The 27,346-nt window shown below is 34.1% G+C and overlaps 1 protein-coding gene across 3 annotated transcripts in view; it reads right to left on the bottom strand.

The window, feature by feature from the left end:
* Positions 1–27,346, bottom strand: part of spri (Src homology 2 domain-containing protein sprint) — a 66,580-nt gene that overhangs the window by 35,129 nt on the left and 4,105 nt on the right. The window contains exon 1 of one of the 3 annotated variants that reach the window (XM_081981790.1): positions 13,127–14,729. The exons of the other annotated variants lie outside the window; for them this stretch is intronic. Within the exon in view, the coding sequence (XP_081837916.1) occupies positions 13,127–13,200 (74 nt within the window). The 5' untranslated portion in view covers positions 13,201–14,729. Of the gene's footprint in view, positions 1–13,126; positions 14,730–27,346 lie in introns of those variants that run through there. 3 annotated transcript variants of the gene reach the window in all.

Raw genomic sequence — 27,346 nt, 5'->3', positions numbered from 1 at the left:
TCAGTGCACCGTAGCATCTTAATCAATGTCAATTACAATAATTCAGACCTGTTCGTGCTCGTTCAAATTTCAAACAATTCACCGAATAATTAATTCGTTTGTCTCCCTTGCCTATTCAATATAAGCGGACCGTTTTGCTGGAATCCCTTTATTTTAGGGAATTATAGAAATTTAACTGAAACAGGATAGACAACCAAGCAGTTCACCAATTTGGACCATCCTTCTGGCTCAAGGGGTCTTGAGGGAGTTTAGTATGGATGGATCGGACATTTTAACCGTATGAATATGCAAAGTATCTGGGGAACGTCTGATCTAAAATACGGAAAGGTTTTTATGCTGCCTAAAATTAGGCCCTGTAGGAAACCCATTTGATTTCGAGCAAAATACGGATTCGACTTGGCCTGTTCAATTATTTAAGCCGGTTTTTCCGGTCTTCAGACATAAAAAATGCATGAAATCTAACAGACGAATTTATAGTAGACAGAGGTTGCAATAAATGTAAAACTTTAAAATTTTCCAGTCCTTAGGGAATGAAAGTTGTTGGTTTCTGGACGTGTTTATTGCCCCAAGTATTTTTGACTCAACTACCTCCTCCAGACTAAACCGATTCGTTTTTATCAAAACCACAGCACACTGATCAGAATTCAGGTCCAATTAAGCCATATTGTCCGTGCAACGAATAACAAAAAATCGTCCCGAAAGGGCTGAAACTTCGAAACAACAGCAGTTTAGCAAATTAGTCGTTTTTGTTTGGTTGTCGACAGGCGGAAAGTCCGTAAAATATAGCGCGAACGCACCAGTATCCTGGATCAAAGATAATCCTTTCCAACCGATAAAAGTTTTCTGAAAAAGGACTAATCTTTTGTTTCTGGTTCGGATATTTTTGTATTAGGTTTCAAACGAGGTGAATAGTTCTTGATTAAACTTTACTTTTATATATTACCATAGTTTTCTTCAACTTGTCTGGATAAACAGTTAATTTATGTTGTTTTGAAATAGTGTTCAGAACAGTATTCAGAGTGACCTTTCTTTTAGAACTCCAACATAAAATCAGAAAATAGAACAAGTTTCATGCGAAAAAATGCAATTTAGACATAATTTACACACCTACAGATATCATGAGTTTTTTGGTCGTAATTTTGCCGCAACATTGGCTGTTAAAACCTATTCAGTACATTCACTTGTCACTCGTTTTGTTTTATGTTGCAACATCAGTAGCCGCGCCGCCAAAAGAGGATCGTTAATCAATTTCAGTCTGTGACATGTTTTATGGCACACGAGCGCAAATAAACTTAAATTCAGTTAAGTCGTTCTGTAACTGACACCTAAACATGCAAAAGAGTTTTTTTATCAAACCTGCGTTGCGCATTCTAAAGTAAACTATTTGACGCGAAAAACGAGTGAATGGATAGAAGAAAAGCAACAAACTGGTGTTAGTAGATAATTCAAAGGGAATTCAATCGCTTAAAGCAGCTTTCGATATCAGATAATAATTTTCCGCCCTCGGAATGAGTTTTCCGAACCGCTCCACATGCATTATATCCGGGGCTCTTGTCGTCAGCAATCAATCTTTAAAACCGTCTACTTTTCAATAAACCTAATTTGCTTTACAGTATACGACCCGCCTCTTCAAAGATGGATTTGGCCCTTATCTTAGGGCAAACTGTTGGTAAACATGGCAACGTTTCCGACAGCCTGAAAAATTCCAGACCTTTACGAGATAAAATCGGTGAATGGATTTTATTATTTTGTTGAACCATCATAAAATCTACCACAAGTTGCACATAATTTAGAACGGTATGATTCACATTTATTTAAGAAGTAACTCTAATTATTTATGTGAAGTTGCCAAAATGAACTAAATTCATAATTTGGTAGAGTATGACACACTGTTTTTCATATTGTTTGTCTTCAAGTACCGGATTCACAATTTGAAAGGATACGATACACACTTTATGTGTAATTTATAAACTGTAGTAAACCAGTTCCAATAGTTGTTCAGTCGTTGTTATAACACCTGAAACTAGGTTTTTACATTTTGTTTTTTGAAACAAACTGCACACTAAAACCACATAATTTGTTAGGCTATGATGGGCACTTTACTATTTTTTAAATTATCGCCTGAACTAAAAGATTTTACAACTTCTGCCGAGTGGATTTTTTGTATATTTATTATTGACAACATTAGAAATTTATGTTAAATCCACTCCCGAGTTTACGTCCTAAACTGAGGATAAAACTGAGCGCTCGCCTCTCATGTAAAACTTATGTTTTTGGTATAGCAGCTGCGACTTTATGATTTATTTTTATTAGGATTTGTGGGAAAAAGCCTCCCTGGAAGTCTTTCGCAGTGTGAATAAACCGAATGCATAATGCACCTGATAAATTATAAAGTTTCGGGGCCAGAGAAAATCTTTGAGAACTAACTTATTGTTTTTCAGTTAGATGCAAGTCAAATACTCTATTCCAACTTGGTTAATGTACAGGTACAGGTGTAACTACGAGTGTAACTACAATAATTTGTCACTTTCATAACGAACCTCATTCCTCAAGAAAGTCAGCGACATTGGGGTGAAAATCAATGTCTAACCCCGTCGACGGACAGGGAATTCCGACGCCATTATGTGAGCGCCGGGTCAAAGCACCCGGAACCTATTGATACAGCTTATATGCCGCAAAGTTTCCTTTTTAAATGAAAATTTTAGGTTATTATTCACTTCTAAATCTCCGATTTTACACAAGAATAACCGACCACTTACTGCGAAAGACTTTCAAAATTTCACAAATAGGACAAACGTAACTCAATTTTCGTTATTTACAAGAAAGCAAAGAAAACAGCTGTAGACCTCAATTTATCAAGTTTTAGGGCCAAGAAAGTTTCGTCATTTTTTGACACGGCCGTTATCAAAATCAGGTTGGATGCGCAATCTAGCAAAAAGCAAGAAAACAGGGAAACGATAAGTCAATTCGATTTTATCGCAAAATGCCACATAATCTGGGTTGACTTTGCCATTCCTTCGATATCCAATAGATAGCCAGGCCAGAATATATTCGATGAGGTTGTAACTATAGAGAGACAATTTTTCATCAACTTTTATAAAAAATTGCAAACAGTCTGTATTAACAATCTAGTAAATCAATCTCTAAACTGTTAACAATTAAAAAACTTAGTTCATTAATACATTTTTTGATATTTTCTACAAACACTCTAAACATTTGACGTCACCAAAATGTGTAGAATTTAATTTGAAACGTATCTAGCTATCCAAGAATCCAATTAGGGAGACGGTCTGTCAGAACATTTCCCTTGGGAAAAGTTAAAAAAACCTTGTTATTTGATTCAATAATAATGACTTTTTCCATTGGATAAAAAGTTTGTTCTCAATACTAAACTCAAGAGAAAATACGTTTGAGGTTGGCTTAAATAAGCTGACCACATTTACTCTTCTTAAATTAACTTCCTCTACAAACCCAAACCGTAACCGAGCTCCACATAGTTCATCCGACATAGAATACACACACACTTCGGAAGAGCTATATTTGCATGCAACATACTGTTCCACGTACCGCCAACATTATAGAAACAGATCCACGTTAGGCAAGTCGTTTATCAATTTCAAAGTTGGCAACATTTATGCGGAAGCAGTCATGTGGGCGGACAAATAAAGAGAAGTTGGTGGTAAAGTTGCGATAGAATCATTACTTTAGCGAAAGGGTTGGCGGACATTTTAAATAACACGGACACACCATTAAATTCTTGTTGATTGTTTACACTACGGTATTGTTTTGTGTTGGTTGTCACAGAAACTATTTCTAAGTCCTGAATTAATCGGTTTTATGATGAAACTTCCAAAAATCTGTTATTACTAATTTTCTTTCATCACTAGTAACTTAATAAAACTTCAAACGGGAGTAATCTAAAAAAGTTGAAATTTAATTCTTCCAAAGCAGAGTCCCTTCAAAAGTGTTCATTACGAAAAAAATGATCGCTCGAAAGAGCCAATTACTTATATCCTTGCTGTAGGCTTTTAAATTTAGGGTGGGCAATTTGTCTTTAAGGCCAAGATGTTCTCGGCCCGTCGAACATCCCTTAAGACGTATTGAAAACTCGCTTAGGGCTCCGGCTAAATTAAATTAAAGGGAGAATACAGATTATAGGAAAATAAAAATCCAAGACTCGAGTGTGCATCTCGCCCTTATTCACCTGAATACAGAGGCGTTCATAGGAAAATTTGTTTTTAAAATATTTCCTTGCGGGCTTATTCTTCAGTCGCGCCCCTGTAACTGTAAAGTGGAGAAAGAAGAAATGATTACTATCCTTACAAGGAGTTTTCTCTCCCCCAATCTTTAGTTAAAACCTTTCCAATCTTTGGCTTTATGTATTCATTAATTCCTCCTCACGAAAACTTTTATTTTACCGTTCATTGGGTTCGAAAGTTTCCTTTTAATAAAAATCCCACTTTTTTCCGTCGCCGTGCGGAATAAATGAGGCTTGATTAATTTGAAATTAAAATTAAAAGCTTTTTAAGATCCCCCCCAAAAAGAATTTTTAGTTATTCAGGTGAAACAGGCGTGAAGATTTTTATTTATTCACAGAAAAACACTCTTTTTTGTAATAAGGATTTATGTGATATAAATATTGAACCTATTTTGTTAACAAACTGGCCGGGTCAACGGTTGCATTAAATCATTTAGGACTTTTACGCTCCTTGAATAGCTTTCGCATATTTCCTCCATTATTGGGATGGGAGATTTTCAATAGCCGCACATTTCTCTTGCATTGTTGGAATTTCAACGTCGAGGCTGAAGGTTGCTTTCATTTGGCTTTTGTCAAATACCTGGCGTATTTTATCGTCACAAAAAAAATACCAGAACGTGATATTTCAACTATTTTGACTCCTAACCTAACCTAAATAATCCAGGCAACAAATACTCAAAAAAAAGTATGAGAGGAAATGCTTGGAACACAAATTTTTACTTCGTAATTTTATTGTTACTAGTTAGAAGGAAAATGAAGGCAAATCAGAAATGGTATCTTCGAAATCTGGGGGTTACGGCCCTAAAATTTGCTGTATAGGCAGTAAATCCACGGACGTATAGAATTTTATCCTTAAACAAATCTTACTTAACTCAAACTGTGAGAAATCCTTTTAAAAATGAAGGAAAGTCAGAAATACAATAAAACGCGTTTTCAGTCAGTATTTTGGAAATTTGGTTATTACCGACATGGCCACACTGCTGTGTGTCCTGTCAGGCTTACAGACATATTTAAGAGCGGGTATCTCGAAAACTATAAGAGATATCCAAAAACTTAGCTTAGTAAAATTTGTAGCAATAATCAGGTTTTATTTTGTATATGTACCAGAAAATGAGACTTTCAAAACTCCCCCTCCACACATCTGGCTTACGGCTTTCTAACTAGTCTAAACAAAGTGAAAAAAAATTAACTTTTAAGCATTTTTCTCTACAGTGTGTCCCAAATTGCTTCTACATGTATTGGGATCTCGAAAACGGTAAGAGCTACAGAGTCGGTTAAATGGGGAAAGTTTTAGAAAATTTTATGTTTTCAAATTAAATTATCTTTCTCCGTTTTCCGGAAAACACTCTTTAACAAAGCCAAAGAGAGTTTTGAAACTAAGACATTATTAAGGCACTTTTTTACGTAGAACACGATGACGTAATTAGAAAAAAATATCGTCATTGGTTTCCGAGATATGGATGATAACTTTGTAAATTCTTATGGCCGGCTTCAAGATGGCGTTCTCATCGTGTTTTACGTAAAAAAGTGCCTTAATAATGTCTTAGTTTCAAACGAGGTTTCAAAACTCTCTTTTGCTTTGTTAAAAAGTGTGTAAAATGCAGCTTTTGACGTTTTCCCAATTTTCCGGAAAACGGACAAAGATAATTTAATTTGGAAACCGGAAATAAGTTTCACATAAAATTCTCTAAAACTTTCCCCATTTAACCGACTCTGTAGTTCTTACGGTTACAGAGATCCCAATACATGTAGAGCCAATTTGGGACACACTGTATACCTTTTTGCTGAATGGGCTAGAATTGTCTTAACTCAACAGTTTGAAAATCAGGTTGGTATTTAACTAAATTTATGGAATATTTTATCGTCATACTCATCGTCTTAATCGTCCTTTATCCAAGAAAATCGGAAGCCTCCAGTCATGCCTTAAGGCTTCGAGGGGGGTTAAAAGCAGTAACAATAAATCTAAGGGCGGTTAAATAGATTACGAACGACCCCCCGAAGGAATCACGAATAAGGGTTGGCTGCTAGTTAGCATACCTCCACAGCCAGCAATGATCCTGAAAGGGGTTAAGACGACTGTTTAACCCGCGGTAGAACTTTTCAACCCCTTGTCAGACACTTTTTAAATCATTCTAAAATGAGAAAAATTGTTTATGCTGATTAATTTTATAAAATAAAATACAAAATATGAAACAATATAAGATTAAATTATGTCATTCGTTACTCTCACCAACGCAAAGGCGTTCCAATTAGCAAGGGTAATTTTTAAACGCCTCGAGGGCTTTAGAACAACACAGTTATAATTAAAACAATTAGGGAAAACAATAGAGAGAACCAAAACAGCTTATCTTTATCAAGGAAATTATTTCGACTCTTCAACTTATGATATTTTACGCCCTTAGACACAGCTATAAGTTTTCCAGTCAGTGGTGGAGACTCTAGTACTTTTTTAGAGTCTTGTTTTACTCAATTTATACGCACGTCACTGGCCTTTATTCAATTTGTACCTTTAGAACGTGATCACGTTCCCTCAACACAATAAAGCTTAAAATTGTCGAGAGTAGCAAGACAAATAAGGACAATAAATATAAGAGTTAACAATTCTAACATAAAAATGTAAGTTACGAACCAACCGAAATTGAATCGATTGTCTGAAACTGTCCTATCAACTCAGACTAACCCGTTCAAGTACAAAACTTTCGTCTAATAATTTCGGGACTCTCCCCGATGAAAACGTTATTACCGAAAGTTTTCCGGCTGTTTCTAGGGACTTTTTTACGGTGGCTAGCAAAGTTTTATCACCAGGAGACCGATAACTTAGGAACCAGCGAAAGAGCAAAACGCGAAAACCACTTGACATTTTAATAAAATACGCTCGAAATAAACGACCATTTCGTTTAAGAGCAAAGTGTTTAATGGCCAGTCTCAAATCAAGTCATTTTGGTCATAAAGAAGGAAGTTATAATGAAGATTCTTGTACTCTTGTACGTAATCGGTTTAAAGTGTTTGAAAATCAGTTATACAAATACTTTCTTTTCTATAACATAAGATTATCGTAACAGGTTAAAATAATGGTATTAGGAAAAACCTGTGTTTTTATAATACTATAATATAATACTCAATATTTACTTATTTCACTCAAATTAGGGTTCCTTAAGTCCACCTTACTTTCTGTATTCATTAATAAGTTTCAATAAGGGCCTAACCTGAGTGTGAGTGAATATAACTATGAAAATAGCTTAATTTTTGTTAAAAGGAAGTAAAAATTGCTTCAATTCAACCTAATCTTTGAAAGAAACATTTGGAAGTTTTAAGTTGAAGGCTTCTAAAATGATTTAAAAGCATTTGGAAACTTCTGGACTATTTTACAATCATTTGGAAACTTTCAAAAGGTTCTGGAAGTTTTTGAAGGTATCTAAAAGCATATGAAAGTTGGATGGATGAATGGACTGTTCGAAATACTTTTGGAAGTTTTTAGACCGATTTAGGTGCACTTGGAAGATTTAAATTAGATATAGGGTATCTGAAAACTTACAGAAGGTTCTGAAAAAAATTGGAACCTTTTGGAATTCTCAAGAATAATAGAAAAGCTTTTAGTCTTTTCAAAAGATATTTGGAAGCTTTTTAGACTTTTTTAGCCTTGTTCTAGAAGCTTTTGAAGAAACGTTGAAGAACATTTCAAACATTCTAGAAGGTTCTGAGAGCTTTTAGAGTGTTTTTGGAAGTTTTTAGCCTTGTTCTAGAAGTTTTTGTAAGTTAACAAACTACTTGAAGCATATGGAAGCTTCTAGAAGGATCTGAAAGTTTGTGGAAGATTTTGACCTTCTCTAGAATCATCATCAGAAAAACTTTTACACTGTTTCAAATGCTTCTTAACGCTTTTAGACTAGTTTATAACCAATTGGAAGCTTTTAGCCTTGTTTTAGAATTATTTGGGAGCTTATAGTTGGAGAACATTTGAAAGTTTCTGAAGGATTCTGGAATTCTCTAGAAACATAGAAAAGCATTTAGACTCTTGTTAGAGGTTTTTGAAAGTCTTTTAGACTTGTTTATAAGCATTTGGAAGTTTCTAGCCTTGTTCTAGAAGCTTTTGAAAGTTAATAAACTACTTAGAGAGGATTTGGAAGCTTCTAGAGGGATCTGAAAATCTGTGAAATATTTTGAATTTCTCTAGAATCATCATTTTGGAGCTTATAAACTTTTTGGAGAACATTTGAAAGTTTCTGAAGGATTCGGGAATTCTCTAGAACTTAGGTCATTAAAGTTTCTGGAAGCTTTTAGACAGTTTGAGAATGTTTTTAATGTGCTTTAGACGAATTTCAAGGCTTCTAGACTGATTTAAAAGCATTTGGAAGCTTCTGAGAAGCTTTTGGAAACTCCTAGAAGACTCTGGAACCGTCTAAGTAATTTCTAAAGGGTTTTAAAGTGAATTAATACCAATCTAATTAGTGTAAATTTAATATGATCTTATTTTAAGTTCTAGCTGACAAAGGCACTAAAAATTGTCAAAATAAATGACAACTGACAACATTATCACAGTGGTATTGTTTAATGATTTGAAACGACAGATTAAACTTGATTTTAAACAATGAAATTAAAACTACAATTTTGCTGCAAATTAACAAAATGTAGTACATTGTAGCCATTTTCAACTTAAAACTAGGTTAAAATACATGTTACTTCAGTCACAAAACCAAAATCTAAAATTAAAAGAAAATAATAAAATTATATACACACAATTTCTCAAAAATTAATTTAAATAAGACAAGAGCAAAAAAAATAAACAAATATTTCGTAACGTCATTAGGATTCAGCGTGTTTTTTCTCCACAAATGGAGGATGGTTTGTTCCCCATTCTTTGCACAATACCCCCAAGGCATTATAATGGAAAGCCTTTTTAATCATTCTGCATTGGAAATGAAACTTTGACGCGTAGTAATTATGCATAAAGCTTTTGTCCTCGAGGTTGATGAAAAATGAAAGAATATCTGCAGGAGTCACAAATGAACTTTTGTGTTACTTTTTCTATTGTGTACTGCAAATAAATAATATGTCCCACATGTTTAAGTACAGAATTGATGTGCACTCACCGCGGTATAAGGAAGTTGGTTAAAGAGAAATTTACGGAAAAAATCCACTTGACAAATCGTTCAAAAATGCGGAATTACTGAGTTTGTAATTCTGGTTTGTGTGGGTTTGAAACCGTATCGATTACCATAAATTGGCTATTCATAACGATTAAATAATGCAAAACCTTTGTCTCCCAATGCGGTCTTCTCTCACACCTATAAATGTGTATTGTGCAATGAATTAACGGTTTCATTAGTCCAAATACATTTTAATGAACTTTGTATAGGTTTTTCAAGATGTGTGGGAGGAGATTTTTGCAAAACGAAAGTGGTTTATTATAGTAATTAAGAGTTTAAGAAAATTGGCTTAAGTTGGGATCATATATCATTTTGACAAGTGTATCAGATATGGTAAAATGTGTTGCATTGTAGCTGTACATGATTGATTTTGAACCGAATATAGTTGTTCTTTATTTGTTCCTCCAGAATAAAAATAAATAAATCTGAGGTCTATAGTAAGTCAAAGGGGGGTAAAATCGGTGCTCGACCGAGGACACAATCAAGAAGAGACAGCTTAATTCAGCGTTGTGTCGTGGCAAAAGGGCCGTATATTCCATTTTGGCTGACTGGCCGGCAGTTTATCTTTGCGACTCTGTCATGTAAGGCTAATTGAGCCTGCACCGGACCTAATGAAGTGAACGTGTTTCTTCTTGTCTTTTTCCTCGTGCACAAAAGACGTCCTCGAGACTGTCCGATACCGTTAATTGGCAAAATTGCGTGGGCGTTGAGTAATTGACGATTAATCTCACGCCTTTCACCAAAGTTATTTCGTTTTCTTTTTCCAACAAAATTAAACTGCTCACTAGTGTGATAATGATTAGGATTGAAACTCCTAAACTTCACACTCAATTCCAAAGCTGAGAGGAAGGGTTTCGACAATTTATTCGAACTCAAGACCGTTGTAACTGTCAAGAACTTTCACGCGAAGCATTGCCAGTAGTAATTCCTTTAACAATTGAAGTCATTAATCATAGACCCTGTACTTTGAAATTCTCCCAAAACGCTTCATTAATAATGCAGGTTATATCAAGCGGAATTTGCTGATAGGGAGCTCAGACAAAAATAATACTAAAAGTAAACTGCAAATTGTAAACAAAAATGACCGCTCCCCAATTCTTCTCGCTGCGACATTTTAGTCCCAGATTGACAAAACAATGCGAAAAGGAAACTCATCCCGCAAATTTATTCCGAAAATATCCTCCATTTCCATATAATAAGAAAATAAAACAAAAAGCGACAACGATCCGGCATTCTACGTTCTACCCTTGCGGAATTATAATGCCCAACTATGCAGATGATGCCGACTCAGTTAATTTGAAACAGGAAATTGCCAAACAAAACGTAACTGCTAGAAGGCGAATTACTATTATTGCTATTATTTAAAATTATGCTTATGCGACTACAGTTTATGCGAGCTGAATAAGAATGTTACTTAATTAAACTGGATAGTTTACACCTTCAAGCTTTGTTTGTAAAATTACATAAGAACATGCTTTTAATTTTGTTGTTTTCATGATAAACAATAAACTAGTAACTTTCTGGAAGTAATACAGAAGAGATTCGTAAAGTTTGTTTAAAAGTAGATTAAATGTAATTCCCTGTCCGTGCAAAAGAAAATTAAAGAAACCGGGAATCCGTAATGTTGCACGAACACACAGTTATTTATCCGGGTCAGTCGTGGGATACGTTCAATTAAGAAAAAAGCAAGAAAGCAACCGGCAAAGTAGCAAAGGCCAACAACTTAATATAATCGCAACAAAGTCCTGAATTCAATCAGTCACGCAAAGCTACAAACAAGAGGCATTAACAAAAGAAAACAATAAAAGCTGGCGGATTAGCTTAGAAAATTGGCCTTATAAAAATTCTTCAGCGAAAAAATTTAATCTGTTCGTTGAGTGCCCGGGAAACCCCCAAATTAAATTAGTGTAATATTTACGATCTCCGGGTCCAGATGAAGCACCTTTTAATTAAATTAAATAATTTACGTAGTGGTGTAATCCCCCATTTGAATTTTTTAACACCCCTCTGGGAGCTCGGTCCCTTTTGATGATTTCCTTTATCTTGTTAACGTCGCCAACTCTGTTTCAGCATGTTTAATTTTTGCAACTTTGGGAAAAAGCAGTCTACAAATACCCACATACGTATGAGGTCATTCACTTTAAATATCAGTTCAATATGCAGGAATCTAGTAAATTATTACCACAAAAGTGCAAAATAGCTTATCACTGTAAAAAGCTTTCACATATGTCAAACGTAATTGCTTTAAATGCAGAAAATTTGTTTAAAACAATTGCATTGTTATGACATACCGTTTTACTTTGATTTTTGTTTTGGCACAGTTTGTATCTATCTTAAGTAATTGGACAAACTATTCTTCTTTGATCTTGATTTTTTTTTTATATTTGTCCTTTCTTTCTGCACAGTTCACACATAATCATAAACAAGTATTGTTGACTTGTACATTTTTGGCCGTTGGTTTATGAATAACGGTCATTGATTCATATAAACATATTCGTTGACCTCATTGACTAAGTACATCAATTCATTTGTTTGAACTTGAAACATTGTTTATTAAAAAACACTAGAGGTCAGTGCTAATTTCTTTCGTTTTCTATACTAATTCCAGTAACTAATTAAGAAAGGCTTAGAATGTTCTGATAAGTTGATCCTAAAGTGTTTTATACCTATAATCATTAAACTGATAAACATTGTAATATTACAATCGAATTACTGAAATTCTTGTTCAACCAGCTTAAATATCCTAAAACGGGATAATAAGAAATCAATTCCTGTACATACGATCGTATTACATATACAATATGATTTTACACAGAAACCCCTAAAACGTGAACACTCAACCTGATCAAATTTCAGATCATATAAAGCCCGTAATAGAATTAAAGTCGCCCTAATTGGGACCATTGCATTATTACTAGAAGGGGCGCCCTTTATAAAGTGTCATTTATATGATAATATAATTTGCGTTATTACCAACTAATTACTACACTGAGTCAGATGTATAGTTCATGCAAAAATGTTTTAAATCATGGTGTAGATTAAAACAACATTATGATAATTTGTAAGAGATTTTCCTTAAATCCTTACAGGAATTTTAATGGCACCTCAGGTCCCTAAAAACAGATTATAAAAGTTTTAGCAGGATTTCCATCTAATGCACATGTTTAAAGCTACATAAATCGCCACTCAGAGTATCCATTTCCTTATCGTAATCACGGTTCACTGACTTACGGGTTAAAATAAACCTCATTTTCGTTGGCTTATATTTCCATTACTTCTCAGCTTTAATGTGCACCGTGATGTTCAAGACCAGATCGAGATTGTGGAACACGAAGTTGGCAGTTTGCTGTAGGTCTTATTAATATTATGTAAAGCATTCTCTTAGTTCTTATAAATTACAACGATCCTATCATGACCAACGAAGATAAAAACCGAGTTATTTTCAAAAAGCAGCAAAACAGAAAAACCTGTTGTTTTTATTTAAAGTACAATCGGTATCATTATTTAGTCTCTCCAGCTCTCCACAAGATATTAAAATTCAAAAAATACTTCTCATCTACCATTCTTGCTTAATTACTGTCCTCAATACAAATAGCGTTAAACCTATCATCCAATCAACCAGATTCAACAAGCAAACAGCATCATTTAATAAAACGTAATTATTATGCTAATTAAACACATATAAGTTATGTATGTACTAAACTTAAAGTAATAAACTTACTTGAAAAATGTATAGGAGTCGTTGCCATATCCGGCTGATTGCATGAGAACCGAAGTGAACCTCGTGATCATCATCTTATCCACTTCCTGGTTTCAAGACACAAAAACTAAGTCACTGCAACAGCACTTTCAGTATTTTTCCGGTAAGTTGCCCGAACTACTCCAGGGAAAAGTCTAATTAAATATGCATGTACGAAGAGGAATAACTATGGAGGTTGAACCTCAAAATGGTCCATATAACTAGGATCCTTCGTGGACCCTTTAAGAGGTTTTCCTAATTGAAATTCGGCCTAACAACTAAAACACATCCCCTAAATTACTGTGGAGTATAATATAGGAAGTTGCTCGGTTTACTAGAGTGTAGTTATTTGCACTTGTGAAGTTTAGATAATTTAGTACATAAGAGGATTTTAGGAAAAGTTTGATTTTGTGTTAACGTTATTAAAATGTCTTTTATGACTGATAATTTTTTGAAGAGGCACGGAAGTAATAGTTGAATTACTAATGATCATAGTATCTGTTTATTCTGTCAAATTGGCTTTGCTTAAGATTTTTGCAGTTTTGTCCGTATTTTACCTGAAATTCTCTCAAACTGGATCAACTCAATTTAAACGATCCTGCACGAGCAGATACGTCACATTTGGCAAACCGAAACATCCACAACAGACAATTAACGAAAATCGATTGGATCCCGAAACAATTTGCTCGACTATTGGAAATGTCGGGAGAGTAACGTTCTCTTAACCGCAAGTTAACCGACACTAGTCACAGTCTGAACATAATGGACACGTGCAAATCACTCGGTGGTTAGTCCAATTAAAATCGTCTAGGGCACGTGACATCCCGGTATGTAATACACATTTGATTTCAGACTAAATCACTTTAATAACACCACGAACTTTTGTTGTGAAGTATTGTGTCTGAAGAGTGACTCAGGTACCTAAAGGCAGGCCTTTATTACGACATCCGCTCTTTGTTCACAAATCTTACAACAAAAGTGAAACCAATTATAAATTCCGATTTGACAATTAATTAGTTTAATGAATCGGAGACAATGCACCTTTCTTAATCGTCCGTATCGTTTAGGCCTGACTGTAATGCGAATACAATTAATTTTTTTTATAATTAGCCAGTACTGGATAGTTGCAAATTAGATGGAAAAAATTAAATTAATTAGACGCAGTTTAGGTTGTGGGTTGAAACAAAAAAAAGCTATTGATTCTATCACCCACTGTTTCCATTTTTGTTACAATGATTCACTGAAATGCAGAAACTTTGTTACTAGCAAGTTTAGAAATAAGCTTGTAGTGTACAATCTAGCAAATGAATTTTTAGGTCTTAAGAATTAACACAAGTTTGCAGACTCCTAGGAACCAAATTGCATAAAAGGAATTATCACCAGGAAACGTCAACCCATATCACAATTATCACCACACTATCAACCACATTATCCTGGTGGTCAAATTTGTCTTTACGCAGGCACAGAACACTATCAAGTGGTACGTCAATACTGATTGGTGTTTAACAACTCAAACAATTCCGCTTAATAATCGCAAAAAAAAACGAGCACCAAGTGCGAACAACGCGCTTTCCGATACGTAGACAACATCTCCGTGGTCGGCACACTGAGCTGCAGGAGTCGCTCACGAGGCCGGCTTTTCCCGTTCGGCCTTGTAAGTGCACGCGGGTTTAACCACCTTGATTGCAGATTTAAAATAGAACCCGATGCTACCGGTCTTGTACGCTGAAGAATCTTGAAAAAATGGCAATCATCAGCGTGAATTTTAATTGGTCTGAGAGACGCGTGTCGTGAAGAAACTTTTTTGAGCCGTTCTGTAATCAAACATTTTAGAACAGATTAACTTTCTACTGGTTACGAAAATATTCTTAAACATGTTTATTTATACTAACACTCGGTTTAATAAATAAACTGTGAAAATGTAAATACTATTTGAAATATTTACAAATTCTTGCATTTCCTGCTTTCTCAATTATTTGGGTAATTAACGAAAATGAACTGTTGATTTGCAGCAAATACTTGAATAACCCATTTTTTCTGACTAGATTGTAGAGTGGTTCCCATATACTTATAGCAGCAAAAAACCTTTATTTTCGCTTATATTTTTCCCTAAAAGTCACTTTATCAGAGTTTAAATCAACTTAACTATTGTACAATCGGGACTAAGTCAATGAATAAACACTACACATTTGAGTATTAACCTAATTCCGTTCCACAAGGCGAAAACTTACAGAATTGAGGTCGAAAAAACAGCATCCTACATTTAAAGCTTTATCTATGATATACAACGTTTCTTATAATAGGGCGTGTTTGCGCTTAGTCACCATTTCAAATCTTGTAAATCGTTAACTGACATGCAAATTAATCGTGGTTAAATCAAAAGACGACTAAACCTAGACTAGGAAGCACTGCAGGTTGTGAAATGCATAATTAATTAATCCGATGCGCTATTAGTTTCAGGTTAAAAGCTTCCAGAAACCGCCAGATGTGTGTTTCGTTTACTGATTTGTACGTTGCATATCTCTAAACCAACACACCTACATAAATTTGTTTGTATATTTATTTACTTCTTAAAACGAATAAATGCCGTATAACCTGTAAAAGGAACGGAGTTTCGTTTTAAATGGTTTTATGGTGCTGAATAGTCGCATCGTCTATGAATATCCTGCAGTCCCGGAATATTGCGACGTTTTATGTTGCGGAACTAATAAAATAAATTTACACTTAAGTGTTTCATTGTATATAGTTTGTTTTTATTATGCGCAATTTAAATGTCTAGCAAAGTCGGAAATGGAAACATGACATTTGAATAATACTGAATATTTTGTGCCAAAGTACAGTAGGATTACATATTTTCAGGAAAACACCTACAAATAATTTTCAATACCCAGTACTAGCAAAAATGGTTATTTTTAATGATGGTCGTAAATTTACCGTCAAATTGGAAAAAAGCTAACCATAATTTAGCTAGGCAGTCACGTGACTACTGTCATAAATCTCAGAAACACGTTTTGTATCGAATACTTTAAAAAAACTTTTCTAAACACTTGATTTTGCAACTTTTGAGCACAGTTTGACAGTCAGAGACAAAATTGCTTTTCAAACCCACTTGGAGTGAGAAAATGACTGTTTTAAGCACATTTATGGAATCCTTATTAAATTTCCTATCCAATAACCTGAGAAACACAACAAAATTTGGTACAGTCAGCGATAAAAGCGCTGTCAAAGTTTGAATTCATCGAAACACAGTTTGACAGGACAGTCAGGGACGAAATCGCCTGTAAAACCTATTTGAAGTGAGAAAATGACTGTTTAAAGCACATTTTTGGAATCTTCATTAATTTTTCTAACCAATATACAAAAAAAATACTTCAAAACTTGGCACAGGCTGGGAGAAAAATGGTGTCAATTTTTGAAGTGACAGAAACACAGTTAGAGACAAAATCGTCTGTAAAACCCACTTGGAATTAGAAAATGACTGTTTTAAGCACATTTTTGAAATCCTCATTAAATTTCTTATCCAATAACCTGAGAAATCATTATCCAATATACTAAAAAAATACTTCAAAATTTGGCACAGGCAGGGAGAAAAGTGGTATCAATTTTTGAAGTGACAACCCTGTGTAACTGTGTCTGTAAAACCCACTTGGAGTTAGAAAATTACTGTTTTAAGCACATTTTTCGAATCCTCATTAAATTTCCTATCCAATGTACTGAAAAAACACTACAACATTTGGTACAGCCAGGGCTGGTCAAATTTTCCTGGTAAAGCAAAATATTTCCTTTACTGCTAATTTACCCATCACTAGTTATTTCATAATTCAGGTCCAGAGTTGATTTTAGCATCAAGATCCTCGGAATGTTTTAATTTACAAACCACTCTTTAGAAACGAAATAAATTAAAATAAGGCAAAACTTTGGGTGATTATTTGGATCACTCTCATTATCATCATTTCAGGTTAATACTTCCACCAAAATACCCTTCTTTCTTATTCCAACCTTAACCTTAATGACAACTGTCGGTTAATTAGGGATGAACGGTTACTGTTTATTAGAAAACTCAGTAACACGTTTAAAAAGCTACTATTTATGACCAACACATACTCGAAAAACATCACCGCCACTTAGATGAAAAAGGAACAATATTTATGACGCCTTCAACTTAAAGTGGTCGCAGAATTTTCCCATTTTTTTCCGCACTTTATTTATGGCTTTAAAGTCCTATGTAGATTAGGCGTTTATATTACTCCCAAGGGAAGTTAAATAATGTCACGAGTCGTAGAGAAACGTCTAAAAGACCCTTCTCCAGTTGTAAAGTTTTGATTGTGTTAACTGGAACAAACACTTGAAATTGAGCACTGTCTGTTGTTGACATTCGGCTAAATTATTTCTGGAATTAGTTTCTTTTTCCTTCCTTAGCTACCCCCCAGAGCCAGCAAGTTTTGAAAGAATTGGGACAAATTGCTTTTTATGTTTAGCTGTGCCAATTCATTATGGATATTGCTGAAACTTTTGCTGTTTGTTGTTTTCAGCTAACCTTTAAAGGAACTATTGTTGGAATATTTTTAAGGCATGTGGAGTAGTACGGAATAATTAACAGTGAATTTTATGTTCCATTCATCGAATTGCATAGTATACAGGCGGCATGTGAAGTGGGTTCGTGATATAATAAAAGGTAAAAGCACACAATTATTGAGTATTAATGGTAAGGTATTGATGGCATGAGATTTATATTAATGATAAGCCTTTATATTATACAAATACTAAATTGAACAGATGTGTCATTCGGTTCATTGCACCTGAAAGTTGAACGATGCTATGCTTGGTTATTTTATGTTTTTGTTGTTAAACTGCTAACAACAGTTTTTGATTAATTGACTGTCCAAAATTAGGATTTTAGTGACTATTTTTTTGAGAATTTCTCATACAAGTTTGAAGGAAAAGAAATTGTTGGATGGATAGCACTTAACATTAATAAAGTTTAGAAGAAATTTACGGATCCTTGGATACACTTATCTTAGACAAAAAAAAGCTCGTGAAAGCAGCAGGTGTTCAGACAAAAGATAAGCAAAGAAAATGTTGTGCTTAACCGCACCATCGACACTAGGCTGATGGACTATTGCCTTTTTGTTTATAGGGGGAATGTAACATTTGTCTTCGAAGGCGCCATTTGGCTAAAGTGTGTATCTTTCGGCTGTTTTTTTCCCGGTCATTTGTCTGGAGGAGAACAAATTTATACGAAATAAGCTTTCCACCACGACTAACAAGCTGTAAATTCAGTTTCCAATAGCCAATAACCGTAAATATGATGGTTATAATCCCATCAACCAAAAAAAGTATTACAGAGGTGGTTCCAATATCGGAGAGAAAACAATTTCCGTCTTCGTTCACGCAAACAAATAACAAACTTTATTATAGTGTTTTTCTAGTCTTGCACGCGATCAGGTGATTTAGGGAACAATCTGTTCTTTTTATGATATCCAGGAAATGTATGTGTGTTAAACACTTAACTTTGATATATTACGGTTTTATTGCAAAATAAATTTTTGTTGATAAATAATCTTCTCTGTCTAGGCTGTTCTAGTCACTACAACTGTCACTATACTTAAATCAAATCAATATATTACATGCTTTACAAAGTTAATACATTTGTTTGCACACGTCAACACAATATACAGATTTAAATTTATATATAAACTTAGGTCTAATAGAATTTATAATTTTTCAGTTGAACATTAACTAAAATTTCTCAAAAATCTGACAAGAAAACTCTAATTAAAATTCCTTTTCAATCTCAGTCACACCCACACTAAATGCACTACCCCCAGGGGCCTAATTATTAAAAGCAGGGAACGGAAATTTCAGGAGAAGTGTTGATGGAATGTGACAGAAGAAGCTGACAATAACAGTTTTCTGTCACATTCTACAGGCCTTTCTCTTGATAACTCCCTTCCCTCGTTTCAAGAATACGCACCAGGTTGTAGAGTATGCTGTAAAGAGCTGTTTTCGCGATATGTGCAATATTCCAGACTTTTTGGACACCATATATACAGTGCGTTTTTTTTAACGCGCAACATAGGATTTCACGTGTTAAATTTTTAAGCCCATGTTAGACCATGTTATTTTGGAACTACAAGTATAAAACTTGACGGGTGGCTATTTCGTACCCTGAAGCTTAAGTAAGTTTACCAATTCGGCCTAAAAAGTGTTAAAAAGCTTGCAAAAAATCATCTTTTTTCGAAAAGGTTTTATCGTTTCATACTCCCTGTATGCATTGTTGTTCTTTGTTGTTTTTGATACTGGCACGGCAGGTAGCAGGTAAAATTTGGCGTAGAAAGTATAACAGGGTGATCATTAACTTTATATCAAGAAAGTTAAGAACAAAAGAAGCATTTTTATAAGTGAATTGTTCAAAGTGACCTCCGTTTGAAGCCAAACAGTATTCCAAACAATCATAAAATGCCCTTTTGACGTTCAAAAGATGTCGGGTCGTGATGCAGTCAAAATATGTCACTTTACCTGCTACCTGCCCTGCCAGTATAAAAACAACAAGGAACAACAATGCATACAGGGTGTATGGAACGATAAAATCTTTTCGAAAAAAAATGATTTTTTTCCAGTTTTTAATCACTTTTTAGACCAAATTGGTAGACTTACTTAAGCTTCAGGGTACTAAAGACACACCAGTCAAGTTATAGACTTGCAGTTCCAAAATAAAATGGTCTAACATGGGCTTAAAAATTTAACACGTAAAATCCTATGTTGCGCGTTAAAAAAAACGCACTGTATGCAGTGTTTATTATGGTGGTGATTGTACCGGGTGTAACATTTAACTTGAGACATCTCAATATCTCGAAAAATAAGCACTTTTCGAAAAAATGTTTAGTATCAAAGTTGTATTATTCCGCGGGGGAAATACATTGATGACAAAATTTGTGTTCCTCTGCCCCTCCATGTGGGGGGGAAGGGGGATAACTTTGATTATTTAAATGGCACCCCCAATTTTTTATTGCAGATTCAGATTCTGCGGCGAAAAACACGTGGAATTTGTTTAAAACATTTTTTTGTATTAACGATAGATCGCGCTATAAACGACAAAATTTAATTTACATTTTTTAATTAAATTTTTAGTAAAATCTGCTTAAAAAACCGTCGTTGCTAGGGATACATACTTGTAATAAATTTCAAAAAAAAAAAAGAAAAAAAAATTAATAAAAAAAATAAATAAAAAAGTTTTTTTTTTTGTAAAAAATGTTTTAAACAAATTCCACGTGTTTTTAGCCGCAGAATCTGAATCTGCAATAAAAAATTGGGGGTGCCATTTAAAAAATGAAAAGGGTTTATTTTTCAGAAATAAATATTAGGGCCAATTTTAGTTAACTTTTTCTACCAGATTTAGGACCCCTTAGTCAATATTTTTAAAATCTCCTGATTTTCACACAAAATTCAGTCTACTTTACAAATTTATTTTTATTTGTGATACCTAAATTATAATTTAGGTTATTTATTACAGTTAGGTTATAAGACTTTAAAATATGGACAAAGGGGTTTTTGGGGATGCTGACTCTAAATCTGGTAGAAAAAGTTAACTAAAATTGGCCCTAATATGTTTTTTCGGAAAAAAAACCCCTTTTCGTTCAACACCTCACGCCAATGGTAAACAAAAATGTTTAATGTGCCAAATACTTCATTTTTCTGACATACAATCACCACCATAATTTAAAGAAAATTGCATTATTATTAACTGAGATATATTTAGGTTTTTTAACCACGTATTCTACCTTCAAAAATAATTCCAGTTTGCTCTATAAACTCTATCCCGGAAATGCGTCTTTCAGGAAATACAGTGTGTGGAAGTTTTATAAAAAAAGAAGGTTGCCAATTTTACGAGCAGTCAATTCTTTAGTCATAACCCATTTCAAAAATGACAAGCAAAACCTTTTCCTGTAACCCAAATAGTTGGAATACAGAGTGCGCAAATATTGAGTTAAACAAATAAAAAAAATATAATTTCCCAATTATTATTACAATACAAAAAGTAGTGTTTTGAAGTATAACACTTTTCCCTCTAAAACATGGTGTTTAAGTGGTAGTATTTTCAACTTTTTCCTTTTACCTCAAGTTGATAAATAGCCACTTGAATTCAATTTTCGAAAGCCTTTTAAAAGCTTCATTACCCTGGCGGCGGCGTTGCACATAAAAAATAATTGCCTGAAATATGCAATGACGGCATTTAGGGTGCTCCACAGACAAAAAACGACTCCACTAAGTGCAAGGCCTCCACGGGAGCGGGTCTCATAAAGAAACCAAGCGAAAGACGTATATTATCTGCTTTATACCTCGCGCCGTTTAGAGAAGGCTTTTGAAGAATTTAATATAGCCCACGGTGTATGTTTTATAGAGCGATATTTTTTGCAAAACAATGCGGACCCCCCGATGCGGCTTTGGCACAGCAGTGCTTTCTTCCTGGATGAACGAGCTTAGATGGAGGTTTGACGATGCTTGAATCGTTTAATTTCGACGGATTTTTCTTCATAACAAAAAATTACGATGTTTCCAAGAAAGCTTTAACTACAAGCAAGGGTGTTACTTATGAATGAAGTAAACAAGTAAAAATAGTTGTTAAAAATGTAAAAGATTCTTTTCAAGAGATTGAATTAGAATAAAAGCTTTGATGAGGAAATCTTAAGCTAGCGATTGTATCGGGTAACATGGATGGCGTGAGTTGTTTAAACTCCCCTTAAGATTAATCTAGGGGATTTGCAAAACAAGGCTGTTGAAGGGCCTACGGATAGGGTGGCCTGTCACCAGTCGAGGGATGAAATATCACACCCTCGGCCGAATTAGAAATACCACAGCAGAGGATCAGCGAAAAATTATAGCTAGAGATTATGATGTAAGGGTCTTGCGGCAAAAATATATCTTTTGACGTGCTCGCCTAAGTTATGGCGCACTTATTTCTCAGGTGTTTCCTTACAAATAATGAGACGACAGTGTTAAATTGCGTGAAATTTTAAGTTCCGCAAGGGGGACGTTAGTCTTTCGAGTAATTATTCGCGCCTGAAACTTACAAATTGCCGGCTTTTTTTCGTTGTTACTTAATCCACCCAATTTAAACTCATGCAAGACTTCTGCATTCCATAAAATATCACTTTCCTCACGCGATATACGTACATAAAATTCCTACTGGACAGCTAAAATTTGTAACCCTAAAGCACAGTTTAGCTGCGTTTCTGCATTTGCAAATAAACGTAAAAAGTCACGTACTTTTTCAAATATACGACCTCTAATAACGGCAAGCAATTTGGGAGTAAACGCGTCCAGCTTTTAAATATCGCGTGCATTCATTTGAAATTCTGCTACTGTTACGTTATGCTGAGTAATTAACGTTAACGTTTTTGGATTTTCCGAATAATTAACGGTATCTGGTTAATATTTGTCACAGCCTGCACAAACCCCCGATAATTTTTCGATTCGATGTCGAGCTATAATTTTAACTTGGTGGCACGAATGAAAATTCCCACCAGAACACACGTTTTAACTATAAAAAGATGATAGCCAAACCGAAAAGTTTAATTTAGGTTAGAATTATAGTGTTTTAAGTTAATTTAATTAGGTCAAAAAATGTGTGCTTATTTTAGTTTTGTTGTAACTTTTATTAAGTAAAATTTTCAAGAATTTATTTTTAATAGCAGAAGAATTTACGGAATTTTAGGAGAAATTAAGAAAATGCTAATAAATAGACAGCAAAACTTGAATAACTTGAAATTTTAAACATTTTACCAACTTACCATAATGAACTTACATATAAGGCATGTGATTAATTCGAATTACTTATTACAGTAAAAGAGTCTTTTATTTTTTTTTTTGCTAGGCAAGAACATATTTAATAGCCACCCATCTGGTATCCTCACAAATTTAAAAAAATCAAGTAATTATTTAGTATTAGTACTGTTAAGAAGTTTTCAACATTTTTTCTGGAATATTTTATTATTCCCCAGATATTCGGTTTTTAAGTCCGTTGCAAAAATCATGACAGATTTATAAACAGAGTAATTCACAAAAAAAAAAGTGAAAACACAATGTAGAAATGGAAAATTACTTATTCCATTAATACATTGTGTTTTTACTTCTAATTTCTCTGATTGCGTTAATAACTCCATTGTTAGTCCTCTTCATAGTGATTTTTATGTTACTTCTTTAACAAATAAGAGTTAGTTACCAAAAGCGGTGTTTCTGGTTAGAAAGGATTTCTAAACTGCCCTTTGCAATAGGACCAGAGAACAAATATTGAAGTTTATAACCCTCATTGCAAAACCACAAGCTACTATCCACTGTAAACACAAACCCAATCCGGTCTTTATTAAGGTTTAGGGAACTAGTTTAACATAATTAATTTTCCTTATGTATTTTGGATATTCAAACAAATTAGAAGTCTACAACGTAGGGTTGTAAAAATGCACATAAAACCAATTTAGGCTAAATGGTTTTCTAAAGCTAAGAAGGTAGTTTTTAGAGAAACTTTTCCATGTAAGACCCCTAATTTTGGTTGGATCATAAAAACATAGAGGGTGATTTCACCAAAATTATATTACACTTATTTTTCCTTTCTTGCAATAACCGTTTTGAGTATGCGGGACATTCAGTGCGCTGCAGATGGCTCGTTATACGTCAAACGCCCTTACGATGGTTTGCTGGACAAAGCCTGGTGGTTTCGTATAATTTAAAACCTCGTTAAGTCAACTTGGGGAAAAATTGGGCGTATAACATTTTATGTTTTTCCCTTCAAACGAGATTACATTCGTAAAAATGTTTCTTACATAATCCATTCTATTATTAGTTCCCACACCGTTTACGCCAAAGAGATTAAGACGTTTCACGTCAAAATGGTATTAATGAATAAACACGGTTAGCCGCTGACGCCATTGTGTACTAAACCGTTTCGCCCATTTCTGGAGTAGAATCCCAAGAAGCAGCTTAAACAAGAATACGTCTCGAAAATTAATTTCAGTTGCATTCTTAGTTGACGTTACTTTATACAGTCCCTAAGGCGATCAAAAGTTTCCAGTTTCAAACCCGCGGAGAAACAATTAAGCCAGAGAATTTCATAAACTGGAAAGGGTGTACGATTGTACGAAAGGAGTTTCTTGTTCTGTCGAGTTTGGTGTATTGTTCTATTTGCTTTTTAGATTATTTAAATTGATATCCAAGCGGGCTTCAGTCTTATTGGAAATTCAAATAAGAAAGACTAATTTTTTAACTCAATTTTTGTGCGTTTTTTTAAATTAAAAATTAAAGTAAAACACGTAGAACAAATAAAATAGACATCAACACTTCACAGTCGAGAAGTTTGCTTTGAGTAATGGAAATTCGAAACCAACCAACTTACTGGGAGTCGAAAGCCATTAAGAAGAGGTAAAGTAAATAAGAAGGGCGTATATTTGTTTAATCGACAATGTACACGACAAATTGTATTTACTATTCCGAGAATAACTTAAAAAAAACTTATCTACGTAGGAAATTCAGGGATTATTATACAAATAAAATCGACTGATTCTTGGAAAACTTTGCGGCTCTCTCAAACTTATTAAGGTCGTTCATAACAGTGACAAGCCATTGTGCCATCAACAGAGAGGGTATTAAGTAATTGACTAACTGAAAAATGACACTCTAATGGGCCATGGGGACTGTAGTAATGTCATTTGGGGGAAAATATGATATAAGGCAATTGATAATACAACTACCACTTCTTTTAAATTAGTTAAAAAGTAGTCAAGTATCATAACTTGCCTCTCTAGCTCTTCATGTTACTGAGATACTGTATCTCAAAAAGTAGTTAAAGAACACCTCTAATACCTCTAATCTAAATTATTTTGAAAAATGGAAAATTTGAAAGTGTTTTTTTTTTAGCTTATTTCACCTAATTTAGGGTTCTTTGGTATATTAGTGTCCTTTATTGTGCATTGGAAACCTTTTGGAGCAAGAAAAAAATTTGACAATATTTACAAAAAATGCCATTTTTCAATTTTCGAATGGTTCAAAGTGGTTATTTTACTTAATTTAAGGTCCTTTGGTATAAATATACCTTCTGCTGTGCATTGGAACCCTTAGAGAGCAAAATAAAAATTTGCCAAAATTGCACTTTTGACCCACGGTTGTAACTTTTTTTATTTGAACTCCAATTTCGCTAAATCGCCATAATTTAAGGTCCTATGGTATAAATATACCTTTTGCTGCGACTCTGTTGGTTAGGAAAACTAATTTGAGGTAAAATCCAACTAGAAATCACAGCTTTCCTTCCTAGTTATACAAGTTTTCAAGAAAGTTACCCCATGCTGGGGTAAATGTAGTAAATTGTTCGGGCACTTTTCATACCGGAAACTTTACATCAAGTGTTTAACTTTATCCTGCATTATTAAAATGGTCAGCATTACAGTTTGAAACTTGGGAAAATTTATTACTCGCTAAAAAGGATTCGTGAAGTAGGTACTATTAGTTATTTAAAACTAAAAATAGGATTTGAGATCTTTCATCCCTCAAACTGTTTAATTTTTGTATATTTATTTGTCTGTAATGAATCTTTTTAATATACATATCAGTATTAGCAAAGTTTTATAAAAAGTGCTTGGATTACACGAGTTTTGATAATCATAAAAAAATATTTTTACTTGTAAGTATACGATAATAAACTCTATCGTAAACAGATAAAATTTGTTCTGCAATTGTAACCCCCTTAGTAACTGTATGTACAATAATACTGATAAATTTTGGATATTGTCACACAATCAAATTAATAACTTATTGGCTCAAAAATAAAAACTGAATATTGGGGAGCATAATTTAGAAAAAAATTTCATCGCACTGAATTCTCCATTCGCATATTTTAGAGATTAAACTTTTGCATAATAAATCACACTTTATCGGTTGTAAACAGATGACCGAGGATGGGGGTCCCCTCGAACCTCGCGTACCATTGTCTCGCATATAATGATTAATACCTGAAACTAATTGTGTCCCCCATTGAGCCCCCATTTTAGCTCTCGTCGCACGTAGCCGGATATTAATTCCATAAATTTAGCAAAAGGCGAAATACTCGTGCAACTATTACGACGCGGCTCGTTTGTCTTATTCATGCCGGGGATTTTTGCGCGGCAATAGCCCGTTTCCAGTTTCTATAGGAATTTTTGATTAATTTGTCGTTTTCGAGCTGAATTTCAATAGTTTGATAAAACAAATTGAACATGTACCCCTTATACTCTGTCGGCACACAACTTGCTGAAATCGATTCGAAGACCTGAATGAAACATTGGAAACGTTTTAGGGAAATTTAACAGATGTTTTGTCGCACGCCCCAAGCTGATAGCCCGCAGAGTGTTGGAAAATTATTTTGAAGGAAGTACACGCAGAAAAGTTCAATTAGGTTCCAGAAACTTTGTCTCTGGAATGAAGTGGAAAGTGAGGGAAATGGGGCAACTTTATGCTTTTAAATATTTTATGCTTCAGATGTTGCTGACAAAATGTTTCACTTTATTAATCACAAAAAGTTTTGGTCACTGTTTTCTAAGGAAAAGAAGGAAGATTTTGATTTGACTTTAAGAGATGAAATTTGAATTTTGGAAAATTTACCATAAATATTTTTTCATATTTCAAAAACTCGAGTATGAAAAGAATTATTCATGTGACCTGTTCTCAAAATGTATTTTTATAAATTTACTTACTCCAGACCTGCTCAATGTTTTACGTGAAATTGATCTATCAAGTCAATTTTCTGACTAGAGTGACAGCACTCCTAACAGATCTAACTAGAAATGGTAATAAACACATTGACGATGGTGGGCCCTAAGATGTTATGAGAGATTAAAGGATAGAACAGATGACAATTTCAGTTTGTTTTTCATACACGTATCTTTAGTCAAAGGACTTATTATTAGTATTTGACATATTATTCATATTTTCTAAACCATCCCAAATAGGGATAAAGTATTTACATTTACAGTTGATTCTCAGGTGTTGATGATTCAAATATTCCAACAATATGCATTAAACTATACGTGACAAAGTTGTATTCCAAATGACAATAGAATTCTAACGGGGATTGAATTGGGACACTATCGCCTGTACCTGTACCTTTCCTTTTAAGTAACTGTACTTTTATGACAGTATTGAACCCCTAAAGATATTCTACCTAAGTCTTGACTACCT

The sequence above is a fragment of the Ips typographus genome, linkage group LG6 (assembly GCF_016097725.1).
Source record: "Ips typographus isolate SLU linkage group LG6, UJ_Ityp_2.0, whole genome shotgun sequence".
Taxonomy (NCBI): Eukaryota; Metazoa; Arthropoda; class Insecta; order Coleoptera; family Curculionidae; genus Ips; species Ips typographus.
The sequence above is the reverse complement of the archived record's forward strand: the minus strand, read 5'-3'. Positions and strand labels throughout refer to the sequence as shown.